General features: G+C 41.4%; 1 protein-coding gene across 1 annotated transcript in view; it reads right to left on the bottom strand.

The window, feature by feature from the left end:
- The window catches only part of WNK1 (WNK lysine deficient protein kinase 1), a gene marked incomplete in the record, with an annotated part of 98,493 nt that overhangs the window by 19,555 nt on the left and 65,382 nt on the right, over window positions 1-13,556 (bottom strand). The window contains 12 exon segments of the mRNA XM_021389592.1: window positions 2,661-4,090; window positions 4,445-4,585; window positions 4,750-4,801; window positions 5,583-5,756; window positions 7,571-7,687; window positions 8,157-8,319; window positions 8,974-9,065; window positions 9,550-9,603; window positions 9,736-10,017; window positions 11,192-11,665; window positions 12,718-12,867; window positions 13,483-13,554. Coding sequence (XP_021245267.1) covers window positions 2,661-4,090; window positions 4,445-4,585; window positions 4,750-4,801; window positions 5,583-5,756; window positions 7,571-7,687; window positions 8,157-8,319; window positions 8,974-9,065; window positions 9,550-9,603; window positions 9,736-10,017; window positions 11,192-11,665; window positions 12,718-12,867; window positions 13,483-13,554 — 3,201 coding nt within the window.

The following is a 13,556-nucleotide window of genomic DNA, read 5'->3' as shown; positions in this document are numbered from 1 at the left end:
ATAAAAGGGTGCAAGAATGCACTCAACCTCCTCACAACAGATCTGTTTAAATGGCTCATTAACAACACCAGACTGTGTGCCTCTGGCAAACTGTTCCAAGCAATGACCTGAACATAAAACGTCATGCCTGAGAATGTCTCCACTTGTTGAAAATCATATTTATCAACTTCTTACACCAATTTCCTGATGTATTAGGTTTTGTTTTTTTTTTCTTTTAACCTGAAGGGTGTTGCGCACCCACAGAAGATGACTAGGCCATGCAACCAGATAGGGCAGGTCATCCAGGTTATGTGATAGGGGTTAGAGAAACTGGAAAGGTTAGAATGAGGGATCAAAGCCTCCCAGCAAGGTCAGATAGTACATTCCAGTTAGTTATTTCCATTGTTAGGGAAGTGGGAACTCCTGGGAATTAAGTGACCCATTACACAATTTGCAATTCTTGTTCTCAGCCGTAACTTTGAGGCTTGGCCACCACTTTGAAGTTTCAGAAACACAGGACAGTCCTATGAGTTACAGCGTTGGTCAGCTGCCTTTCCTTTATGACAGAGAACACTGCTGGATGTGTATAACTGGCCCAAAATCTACTGTGGTCCTCAACAAGCAGAACCAGTTCTAGCCTACTGTCGTGTTACCGCAGCTGAACTAATAGTTCAGATTGCAGTAATAACTGACTAGTGAAGATACTGGACACAATCATCTCCCCAAAATGTTTCAGCAGGAACTAAGCCAAATTGCATTACTGCAGTTTTTCTGTGTGCTGAGATCACATATATGGACATTACTGGTTCTGACGCATGGTGACTTGTTAAGCTATGGTAAATTAATCCTTTAGTTTATAAATAACAGGCAAAATATACTTCAAATACGTTCATAAGACAAGTCAAAACGTATTTACTGTTCAGGTTAACAAGCTGATTGCAAACAAAACATCTCCTTCCCCTACAGTTTAGTAAACCCCAGAAAACTAAAGCGGTGAATTTCTTAAAGCTCAAAAACAACACAAAGTGAAAATGAAGTTTGAAAAAACACGAAGTAATTTAGAATTGAAAAATTCAGAGAGGAGATATCTTTCCCCACAACAGACATTGAAAATCCCAAACATTTACTCCGTTTAAATCCAAGCATTTGTAATGATAGGTTTCCACTTAGCAATTTTCTATTTGCTGCAATTATTCCTAAATCATTAACTAGTTTTCACAATTTTCTGATCTTTCTTTAATTCTCAGCTTTATTTCAATATAAATGAATGGCCACGTATCTAGGTTTCTTCCCCAGCTTCCTTGACACATGTTCCTGCTGAAATTGCAGAAATTTTCTACTTTGCAATTGAATACACTCTGAAACAGAAAGAAGTACCCCACTGGGCTTAAAAAGTAACTGCTGAGTCCAAGTTGGTGAATTACTTACAGTTCTAGTGCTGCATGCTATGTGAGAGGAAAGCATATCATTTACAATATCTGCTAGGGGTTAGAATGAAAAAAACAGACGAATCTCCAGAATCTTCGCTCCATTCATTCCCTTTTTCCTCTCCATCTTTTTCTTCCCCATTAACTTTACTTCAGTGTAACGTTATTAAAGGTGGATTTAGGGGTCAAACATGTAACATATGAGCTATAGATTTATACCCTCAGTAGCATCTGTGTGTTTTACTTAACCTTCAGGGAAGACAACCCAAAGTAGGGAAACAATACGAATACAGCTGAGAACGGCACAGCTGAGAACAGAATAAATGGGAAGGAATTCCTAGAAAACTATAAGAACAAATGAAATAAGGAGAAATCTGCAGAGGCTGGGGAAATCCTCAAAAATTATTTCTACAGCAGGTATGACATTCCCTCAGGCCTCAAACTTCGCTTTAGTCTAATAACATGTTTTTCCAATTAGCTGTAACCTCCTCATCGTTTGTCAAATTAATGAAATTATTCTACCAGTTCTCTTGCGGTGATCATATCAGGTTTGATTTAAGAAAAATATCTACGCACAGGAGTGGTACCATAATTATACCCCATCTATCTCTTCACTTTTGGGAAAAGAACTGGGAAAGTAACAATGTGAGTCTGGCTGGCAAGGCACAGGGAAGAGATCTGCTTCTTGGAACTTCTTAATTTATTCACCCTTGGGCAAGGTAAGAAACCTTAATTCTTTTTTTTCCCCATTTGCCTTGCTTCCTTGAACAGAGGCACCATGTAATCCGAGGGATTATAAAAACATTCAGTTTGGTTCATCCCTGCTGTCAAGGAACAGGCTAAAGATAAAAAGCAAAACTATGCAGTTGTGACTACTTTGTGAAACTTAAAATGATCCTGGCTCATTTTAACGATTATGGATAAAATAAAAAGCTATTTTAAGCAAGTCTCCCAAACGTCTATTTTGAAAAACTCTAATAATGAAAAAACAAAGTTGCTTCACTCTTTGTAGTTTAGGAGTATGAAAGAAGAACAGTGACACTAGAGAGTTCTCAGACACACAATGTAGAATTGGATGTTTGTTTCAGTATGGACAGAAGAAAAAGCCTCTTCAGACAAAAAAAAGATTCAGAAGATAAATTTTTCCTTCCGATACTATATCCAAAGACACCCTTTCCTGAATATTTTTGCTTTAAAAACTGGATTCTGCTCCCTACAACACTTCAATATTCACATAAATATTGCATTTCTTACCGGTACCCTGCTAAGAGGGGGCTTCGAAGGAGAGGTCCCTGGTTTCACTACCGCTGTTGCAGCGCTGCTTGGTGCTGAAATATAGCTTACTGGGGTGATCCCTTGCCCAGGCGTGGCGACTGGTGTCAGCACTGGCAAGCCAGTTGGTCCAAGAGGCAAACTGCTTGGAGGTATACAAGTGCTAACAGACGTCAGGGGTTTAGTTGGCGCGACAACAGTGGTTGGTATCCCAGGAATAACAGTAGTTTCCATGATCAGCGACGTCTCCAGAGATACTGATGGATGTGCTGCTCCCACATTACCATGTTCACTGAAGAGAGACCGTAGCTTTTCTTCCAGGGTCTTTATATCATCAATACCTGGTGCTTTGGACTGAGCATCAGCATCAGCCTCCAGACAGTGAATATGAGGTTGATTGGGTAATGGAGCCGGTTGGGGCTGGCTGTGTATCAATGTTTGCTGTACTGCAGGCAAGTTAGTAACTGGCTGTGGTAAGACACCAGGTAGGGGAACCTGGGGCAACACAGGTGTTGCACCTGGAATCTGGGATAGGACAGGTGTTGATGTAATTGCTGATGGGATGAGTAAGGGATGTATCACTGGCTGAGTGACTGAACCACATAAGCTTGTTGCTACAGAGGATGATAAAGGTGCAGAGATTGGAAGCGATAAGCCAGCTGCATTGCAAGGCTGTGTTTTATCTGTGAACTGCCCACTCTCAGGTAGTGATTGTGGAGCACTTACAACTGTTGTTTCTGCCAGACTGGAGACAGAGCCACTACTAGTAAGCTGAGGAAGCTGCAAAGCCACGTTCTGAGCCTGAGACAGGGCAACAGATGTCTGTGGTGCTGCCAAACTACTTACAATTTGAGGAGTAGACTGAGATGTCACAGCTGGTGCAATGACACCAAGACCAGTGACACCAGGAACCTGTGTAGCAGGCAGTGCCAAAGAAGCTGGTGTGCTGATGCTAGGGGCAATGTCTCCAGTTACTGACTGAGCAGGCTGGGATGTGACAGTTAAGGAGAAAGAAGCAGGGGCGCTCACACTGGAAGCCACACCACCAGACAGCTGCTGTCCAGACTGTGAGGCTGGAGGTGGAGAAACAGAGCTTGGCACACTTGCACTTGGTGCAACTCCAACAGCTGCATTTTCTGAAGGCAAAGTAACAGAACTTGGAAGAGAAACACCTGTGCTAGAAGGAACAGATATTGAAGGAGCAGCTACTGAGGCAGGAGGTGCACCACTGCTTGCCATGGTAGAAAGTGCAGGTGGAAATGGTGGTATTGTTTGATTAAACACTGGAGGAGCTGTACTAGGTCCTTCTGTCATTTGACCGTGCCCAATCTCAGAGAAAGCTTGTTGCAAGCTCAGTGATGATGCAGAGTGGGAGAGATTCATTCCAGGACCATGTAGAGGAGATGCAGCAACTAAAGGAACATAAAAATATCAGTCCATCTTGGAAAGTTCATTACAGTACTACCTCCTATTGATAGACTTAGACAAAGTTAACTTCCCAGCATAATAAAAAAAATTATAAATCCAGGCACACACTGAAAATCTGGAATTAAGGTTTCAAGAGTTTTGCATACAGGCCATCAACATTTTTTACTGCAAGACTTCTACACAGTATCACCCAGGTTATAATCACTTCTTGTCAGCACAGTCATTTCCCTACTTCTAGGTACTTAAGAGGTGTTTAGGAGCTTGTCAGTCTGGTAAACTAACATCAGTTTTGAAGAACATGTCTTAGCCTTCAGAATTTAAGAGTTTAGATAACTTACCCGCATCTGAAGTTTCTTTTCCTCCAGGAATAGGAGAGGTGAAAAAGCCCTGTTCTTTTAACCGACTTTCAGGGACAGGGCTGACAATAAACCGTCTTCCCGCAGAATGGACAACCTGGGTAAAGGAGCTAGGAGGAACCCCTAAACAGAAAGAAGTGGGATCTTTAGTGATACATAGCTGCAACAAAATACATAACCTGCAATATGGAATGAGAACTCCATCATATAAAATAAAAACCTGGCAGCACCCATCCGCTGAAATAGAAAAAGGTAACTGTTGAAAAAAAAAATCACAAAAGACTTACCTATTCTTTGTGGCATGGAAGATGTAGGATCTGGCTGTTTGAACTCTAATTTCTGTAAAGTAAGATAAAATTTAAAGTTCTATTCTGAAACAGAAACCCACACGATAGTTCTTAAAATGCTAGCTTACTGAAATGTGGGCATTTAAGTTAAGCAGTGCCATGGACTCAAGCACCATTATCAAAGCAGTAGAATTCTGCCTAGGCAAATGTCAGCTATGGTGTTTTACAGATTCTCAGTTTAGTGACCATCAGTGTAACAAATTGATCTAAGTATCTTTTTCTTAGCAGACAATCCAGCCCATTTCCTTAAATATCCCACATATGAGTAAATGGATGATGGATGTTTTGGAGTCGTTTTTGGTAGAAATGAGGTAGAAATTCAGGAAAGGTCACCCCTTATGATTCCCAGCAACCAGCTCGAAAACCTTTGTTTTCTAACTGACACATCCAATCCTAGTGGCTCACTGGGTAGAGGGCCTGGAGTCAACTCTCGGGGTTTAGTGAGCAACAAAGGATCAGGGATTTTAGTGTCCTGCCTCACAACTCCAAACCCAAGAAACGTCAACATTTAAGACTGTCTGCCTAGTGGTCTATTAGGAGATTCAGCATCTTTAAAAGTGTCAGAACGTGTCAAAAAGCAGTGGCTTAAGTTATTTAGTTTTCTAAATCAATTTTTTGCTTTCATCCTGATCTAAAGCTCTGGCTGTTAATTTTGTTTGTAAGCTTTGATATTTCTCATGAAAGAAAGTTTCAGTTTCTTGCTAGCACTACACAAAACCATACCACCCAAAACCGAAAATATGATTAGCTAAGGCCATTTGTCTTCTACATACCTGTGACCCTGGAACGAAGCCATCGTCTTTTGTCTGCATACTCTCCAAACCCTGATCACCTTCTGGCTCCACACTTACATCCTCACTCAGCATTTCATCTGCTTTCTCAATGATCTCTCGTACCTGTTCTACAAATGAGTCTCTCTCAGTTGCTAAAATAAACTCATTCTGCACCTGTAAAGAGAACAAAGCAGCAAGATTTGTACTTATTACAAAGTATTTCAAAACTATGTACTGATCATTGAGTAACCGTAATATAACTTTTGTTTGTCCTCCCTTCATTGCTCTCACACTTAAGATAAAGTTCAAAACATCCTGGAGAAAAAACATTTGTTTCTGAAATTATCTCCAACACTGAAATATTTGTCCTACTTTGCTCTTTGCAGTGGGACAACATTCAGTATCACTTTCATCAGACAGCTACTTCAGTCTTTCACAGTGAAACTGACAATTTGCAACTTCATTTTACTGTCATATTTAAAGAAAGACGGAATGTAAAAAAAATTGAAAATTCTACACTGCAAGATGAATTCTGTGCTATTCTACTTCCACATCGTACTGAACTTCTACTCTATGGAGGCTGTACGTCACTAGCTTCCAAAAGTCTGGCTGCAGTACATAAACACAAGCATTACGTTCCCCAACTAGTGAGACAAAGTGTTCAGCTGATCTAGTTTCAATATACTGTATTGCTTTATAAAAATACATCCTGCTGTTTATGTGGGAATAAATAAGCTTAAACAAGTACACTCGGCATTTATACAACAATTCTTAATTTGTCAGCCTGATCCAGGAGAAAATTCTGTCTCCTGATGAGCATAAAATTCCAGATTAAGTTGTCAACGTTTGGTTGCATACTTTAAATGATTTGTTTGCATTCTGAAAGCACAGATCGCTTACTTTGTTTGCACTCCTCATCAACTGTCTGTTCATTTATCAAATATTCTGTTTTATTCCTTCATAGGATCAATTTAGATATGAGGCAATCTGTATTGTCTGTATATTCCTAGACACGTCATTTATTTGACATCTTACACTGTCAATACATGTAAATACCCATGAATCAAATTCTTCCCCTTCTGTGAGAAAGCCTTCTTGTGTTACTAATTTGGTTATTTCTAAAAAAGTATGAGTCCAGCACACACCACCCATTATTCTGCTGTCTCTGCAAGCTAAAAGATAAATACCACGCAGGTGCCCAAGAATTTGGGGAAAAGATACTGCTTTGCGTCATGACGTACTTCCAATCCACTCTCCACCCCACTTCAGCAACACCAAAGTGATCTCATTTTCACTCAGATTGTACCAGCTCAGGAATATAATTTTATTTTTTTTTTTAAAAAGAAAGGTGGTGGGAGGTTCTATTCCACACTACATGGTACTTGCATTTAAACATATCTATATATGACAAGTTCTTTTCTGTGTTTGACCATGATCTGTTGAATGGAGAGCTTGCTTTGTTTGTTTTCCTGTGAGAGATGCACTGGCCAGTTTAGTCAAAAGCAGCAGTCTTTACTAACTTCCAGAAATCAGAAAGAAGTTCCCTAAAGGGGAAAATCTTGCTGTTTCAGTTGAAAACATCAGCAAAAACTCAATGCTTAAGCAGAATTGTAAAGACTTAACAATGTTTCGGTCTTAAAAAAAGCAAACAATTTCAGTAGATGCTTTCAGAAAGTTGCCTGCAGTTTTTCCAAAAATTAGACTGCGACAAAACAGAAGCAGATATACTTGATAAAAACTGAAATTTTAGGATAAAAAATTGACTCAAGTGTTCCGTGCGAACTGATTGCGTAATATTAAGTGGCAATTTTGTTTAATACTCTGCGCTGACAGTCTCTAGCTGTGCTTACGTACCAATTAAGTGAACACAGAAAAAGAGGAGGGAGGCCATGCTACACAGAAGGAAGCAAGTGAGAAAATAAGACTGCTTTATATTACTACTGTGATTAAGATTGGATTCAATTTTCCACCTCTGAAGTCTGTCTTACCATAATTGAAGCTATTTCCTCAGGGTTGTCACCATCCAAATCAAATTTAAAAGTAACCATTTTCCGATTGTGTGTCTCCAGCTGGCATTCCACTACCCGGTCACCTTTATTTGAAACCTAAAGCAAAGAAAGTAATAGTTCAAATTAAAAGCATAGGAATATAAGGTTTGCACCTTAAAGCCCAAAGAGAATGACCAACGGTACTGTTTTAAGACAAACACATCCTCTTTTTCTAAAGGAATAAACAGTATAGCAACATTTTCTGAGGATTTGCCAATTACTCATACGACCAAGCTCACCTTGCTCTCACTTTTCTCCAGAACTTCAGATGCTCCCTTGTTCCTTTCTAGCTTATATGTCACTAGCTTAGCTTTACTAGTAAGATTAAAACAATCATTCAGAAATAGTCTGTGGAATCACTAGCGGCCAAGCAAGCTAGTTTTGCCATCTGAAATGTTCTGAAAAGCTATTAATTATGACTTTTGGAACACTAACACTAGAAGCAGAAGAAATGCAGTGAATAGACCGCACGATCAGAGTGGCAACAGTACTAAACAGTCACTAAAATTAAAACAAAACCACTCACATTTAGAATTCTCAGTTTTGGCCTAGCAGTCTTCTCATGGCGAGAGCGACTGCGGACAGACCTCCGCATATGACGCTTGGTAGTCCTCCCTTCATGCCTCCCACTAGAAGCTGGAACATTCTCATTGCCATCACTCATTCCTGAAGCAACATCAGAATGTGCACTAAAAATGAACACAACTTTATATTAGTACTCATGCACTCCATATATGCAACAGTATGGTTTACCCTACTGATAACGTTCTCTTCAGGACAGCAGCGGATGCCTGTTAATCACAGAGTAGGGGAGAAGAATCCTGCCAAATGATAATCACAGAATATTCTGAGTTGGAAGGGACCCACCAGGATCACTGAGTGCAACTCCTGGCTCCACAGAGCACCACCCAAAATCCAAACCCTTTGTCTGAGAGTGGTGTCCAAATGCACCTTGAACTCCGGCAGCTTGGGGCAGTGCCCACTGCTCTGGGCAGTCCGTTCCATGCCCACCACCCTCTGGTAAAGAACGTTTTCCTAACACCCAGCCTGACCCTCTCCTGATACAGCTCCATGCCGTTCCCTCAGGTCCTAATGCTGCCACCAGAGAGCAGAGCTCAGCACTGCCCCTCCTCTCTCTGTGAGGAGCTGCAGGCCACCATGAGGCCTTCTCTGCTCCTCTTATTCTCTGGGCTAAACAAACCAAGGGACCTCAGCTGTTCCTCATATGCCATCCCCTCCAGACCCTTCTCCATCTTCACAGCCCTCCTTTGGATGCTCTCCAATAGTTTACGTCTATCTCACGAAATTAAAATTCAGATTGGTGAGAAGAAAACCATGCTTACCTATCCAAAGAGGAAGCCAAAGGGGTAGACTGAGCAGGCTGTGTTGATGGCAGAGACTCTGAAGGAGCAGTCTGTGAGGCTCCTTGAGTACCCTATGGATAGAAACCTACATCAAGAACTCTGAAGAATCCCATTCCTTTTGAAATCACCCATTAGTGTTCAACTGTTCCACCCAAATCAGTTATAAAGCTGAAAGCACTACTTTTTTAGAACTTTGAACAGCTAGCATCTAGAGAGCTTTAATTTACAAGACTCAAGAGCAAACTGCAGTGAAGCAAATCATCATCCTGGGGAGGGGTGGGGCAGAAAGTCAGCCATCCTTTCTACTGATGCACGTTGCTACAATTTGCCATGCAGCCAGAGTCTTACTAACAGAATGTGCAAAAGGCAAGCCAATGCAGAACACAAAGACAATTCAAATTTTCCCTAGCAACATCAGTGCTGCAGGGAATGGGCAAAATGAAAGAATCTCAAAGGGTATCAGTTGCAGTTTTTCATTGATATGGCAAAATATTCTACAGTACTAGCAAGAAGTGAAGTGTTAACAGGTTTTTTGCCTGTAAGAGGTACACTCACTTCCCAACAGAACAGCCAGTGGCAACAAGGTCCCCACATTGGCATGACATTCTGCTGTAAGAAAAAGGTTATTTGAAACATTAATTTCCATCTGAAGACAAGCATGGAAGGGATTAGTTCCCCACACGCATTCACTGTTGTGTAATTCAAAGACTCTACATGTATTGTTATATTCAACATAGTTACCTCCACAACTGCCTGCTGTGAGGAGGCTGATGAGGCCTGTTGTGCTAAACTCACTGTAGGCTGGGGCACTTGAACCTGTCCTCCTACGCCGCCCATAGGAACTAAAACGTTCTGCTCCACATACGGCTGCACAACAGGAGCAATATAGCCTGGCTGAGTCATTACATCTGTGGGTAAGGGAGGGGACAGTATGGCAGAAGGAATGCTAACAGAAGCCACAGCAGAGGAAGGTGCAACACTTGAGTCCCCTGGGTACTGAGGCGGCAGCCGAGATGGGAAGCCCTGCAATAGAAATGAGGGAGTCAAGTTAGCGAATGCCAGATCTGATTAGAAAACAAAACAAAATATATGTATATATACCAGTTTCAGGGACAACTTTAACTGCTTTCCTTTCCCTTCTGTACTTATTCAAGTGCTTCCGAAGGCCATCTTCCCACCGAATAGTTGCTGATTAAGAAGCCAAAGCTCAGCCTGCAAGTCACTATGCTTCAACAAGCAAATCCCCACTCAAAATTTCAAGACTTAGGCAAAACAATTTTCACCTCTCAACTCTCCCCAGTTGCCTATTGGACTTAAAATATTAAGACCTGAGACGTGAAATGAGTTTGAAGGATTTTTATAGTGAATTGCTCAGAACATATTATACATCTCTTGCTGATTCTCAAGACTAGTAAACACCTTATGTTTTTCCTGTCCTCTCATGATGAACTGACCAGGGAACCAGGAAGCATGAATTCCTACACAGTTTCTTTTCTGCAGCAGCCTATATTATCACAGTGTAGATATTTCTATATGGACACAACTTTACTTAAGAACAACTGGATGCCAAGTCACTATTTTTGTCACTACTCATACTGCCATTTTTACAGTGATCACACAAAGCAGCCACAGTAGTCCTTGCCGATCAGTCTAGCATTTTATAACTTGCATCAGATACTTACTTCATGTTCAAGATCCATATCGCCTGACTTATTTCCAGAAAATCAGAGTCCACACCTCCCCACCTCCCTCCCCCGACTTGGAATGAAATATTGACGTTGCTGAATATGCCGCCATAGATTATCTTTCCCAAACACAACTTGCATGCAATTTTAAATCATGTTTTGGGACTTTTTTTTTTTTTTTAAATTCAAGTCGGCAGATCTCTGGGATATATAGCTATCCTCCTTTATACAGCAGTTGACCAAAGTCCTGCACTACATTTGTCATTTTAGACAAAGTCCATTGCCAAATGTAAAAAAAAAAAATAAAAATCACAGGGTGATTGGAGGACACATCCTTACAAAGGACTTTTACCACAAAACAGAATCCGTCTCCATGGCTTAGTTATGAAAAGTGAGTTGGCTCTCTTACGAAAAGTGAGTTGGCCCAGGCACACAGTTCTGAGCTGTGTTCTGTACCTTAGAGGAAGAGGTGAAAGTCGGAGGGGAAGAGCTCTGCTGGCTTGCAACAATACCTGGTAAAGAGCATCTCCAGCAGGAAGTGAAGCATCAGCAGCTTGTCCGATGCTGACTGGCAATCCCATGGACTGGACAGCCGGCTGCAGGAGCTGCGGGAGAACCTGGCTGGGCAACTGAGCCACAGGCTGCATCAGCGTGGGAAGCTGGCTAGGGACAACAGTTGGTCCTACAGGGACAGCGGTTGCCGCAGCAGATGTTGCCAGTGTGAGCAATGGCTGATTCATGCTGCCTGCCATTGAAATTGGCAGTGACTGGAAACCTGGCTGAGCCACTGACACATGAGGAGCTGCGACCGGCAACTGAGAGACTGAGAACTGGGGAACCATGGAAGTTGGCAAGGGTTGTCCCACGGGTAGAAAGTGAGAACCAATAGGGACTGATGGGGCAACTGAAGATTGAGGGAGAGAAGGTGCTGCAACAGGTAATTGAGGTTCGCCTTGGATGATCGACACTGGTTGGGAAACAGGAAGCTGGGGAGGTAAAGAAAATAGAGATAGATTTTTCGGTTTTTAAGCAGGGTTGCAGAAAGCAGAATTTTTATGCATTAGTCAAAGAAAGAATTATTCAAGTTATAGCACTCTGTTAAAGTGGGTGGGGAGCACAGTTGGCAGAGTGGCTGGGAAGCTGGCTGGAGTTCCAAAAGGTCCTCACTTCACAACATTTCCCCTGAAGAACTTCACAAGCTCTTGAAACAGACCCCCACAAAGGGTGAAAGAGCAACATTACAATACCCTAAAGCACTGACTTGTACACAAACAGAATCCAATTCCCCTCAACTCTGTCCCCAGAGCCAAGCCTGCCTTCTTACAGGAAAGAAGTGCAAATGCTTCAACAAGTCTGTCAGCTTTGGGTATGGGGACTAAGGAACGGATAATGAAAAGCCACTGTGCCAGCATTCAGAGAATGGCAGGGAATATGTCAATTAAAGCCAGCAAATGATGCAACTGGAGAGACAGTTAAGATGAACAAGCAACAAAACAATTTTAAAAACAAAAACGAGGCTCACACATTCAAGATAGAGTTATGAGCCAAAATGAAGTAATACTCAGTAACAGAAGCTTCTTGATCAGGCAGTAAAGGAGAAGAGCTGAGTAAGAGAGATGACAAGAGTGGAGAAGGCAGTCCTTATGGTTCACTACCTAAATACGTGAACATGTGTTTTAGACACAATGGTGCAGAAGATGTACATTCTATGGGGAGCAGAGAAATGACAAGTTCCTGAAAATGAATTCACAGTAATCCATTCATCAATATGCTTCATGATATTTTTGACTGTTTAAAGACCTTAGAGCATGGAAGTGCTATCCTTTCCTCAAATAAATTACTCATGACTGCCATGTGTGAAAGAAAGTGTTTCCAATACATATTTTCCAGCAACATTGACAGTTATAGTATCCTGAGAATACTACTATCTGGATGAATGTTTTGGAACCATTAGAAAAGATGACAAAAGTGAAAGTAGCAGCATATTGAATTTGCCAGGTGTGAAGGATCTTGTACTGGTAAGAAAAATATTGCTTACCTGTGTCCCTGCTGCTGCCTGTGACATTGGCATAACCTGTGAAGTCTGAGTTTGAGAGACAGTCTGTGTGGGAGTGGCACCAGTAGAAACTGATGGCTGCTGCAGCTGGTATTGTCCAGGTTGTTGAGAAGAGGGTGGCTGCTGGGCATTCTAAAGTAGGAAAGAGAGGCAGAAGCTACTTTTAACAACACAGAAAGGGAGTTTTAAAAGCCTATCTATTGAAATTCCAACTTTTATTCCGTGACAACAGTGGATCTTCAGAACATACTGAGTCAATTAATCTTTAGTAATTACTTCTTAGTATTACTACACAACTCCATTATCAGCACCAAATATAGCAGCAGGATTTTTTTTTTTCAATAGTGAAAACAAGAATACAGATTCTATATAGGGACTACAGGCAATTAAGAGAAGAGGATGCTGCAGAAGATACTATTTCAAGTTAGAAGAACTCATCAGAATGGGGTCTGCCTGTCTAGACAATCAAACTCGCAAATCCTGACATGTCTTTCCTTGAATGGCACCTCCAATGCAAACTTAGGTGGGAGCTAGGAAGACAGACACATGAGAAGCAGCATTAACATGACCCTAAAAATAAATTTCAAAAAGTTAAAATTAATCTCATAGAATGATAGATTAGGTGGGAACCAGAGGATTCCTCTTTTATCCAAAACTATGGACTGAAGAGTGGACAGGGAAAGGTAATTGATCATCAAATTCCTATGTTGAAAATATTTTACTCCCAGGTTTAAAAAATGACCGTACCTGCTGAGTGTGTTGGGTAGGCTGAGTCGGTACCGATGTACTACTTGAGGCTGACTGGCCTTGTACTTGTGTCT

The sequence above is a fragment of the Numida meleagris genome, chromosome 1 (genome assembly GCF_002078875.1).
Source record: "Numida meleagris isolate 19003 breed g44 Domestic line chromosome 1, NumMel1.0, whole genome shotgun sequence".
Classification (NCBI taxonomy): Eukaryota; Metazoa; Chordata; class Aves; order Galliformes; family Numididae; genus Numida; species Numida meleagris.
Note: the sequence above shows the minus strand (reverse complement) of the source record. Positions and strands in the feature narration are given on the sequence as shown.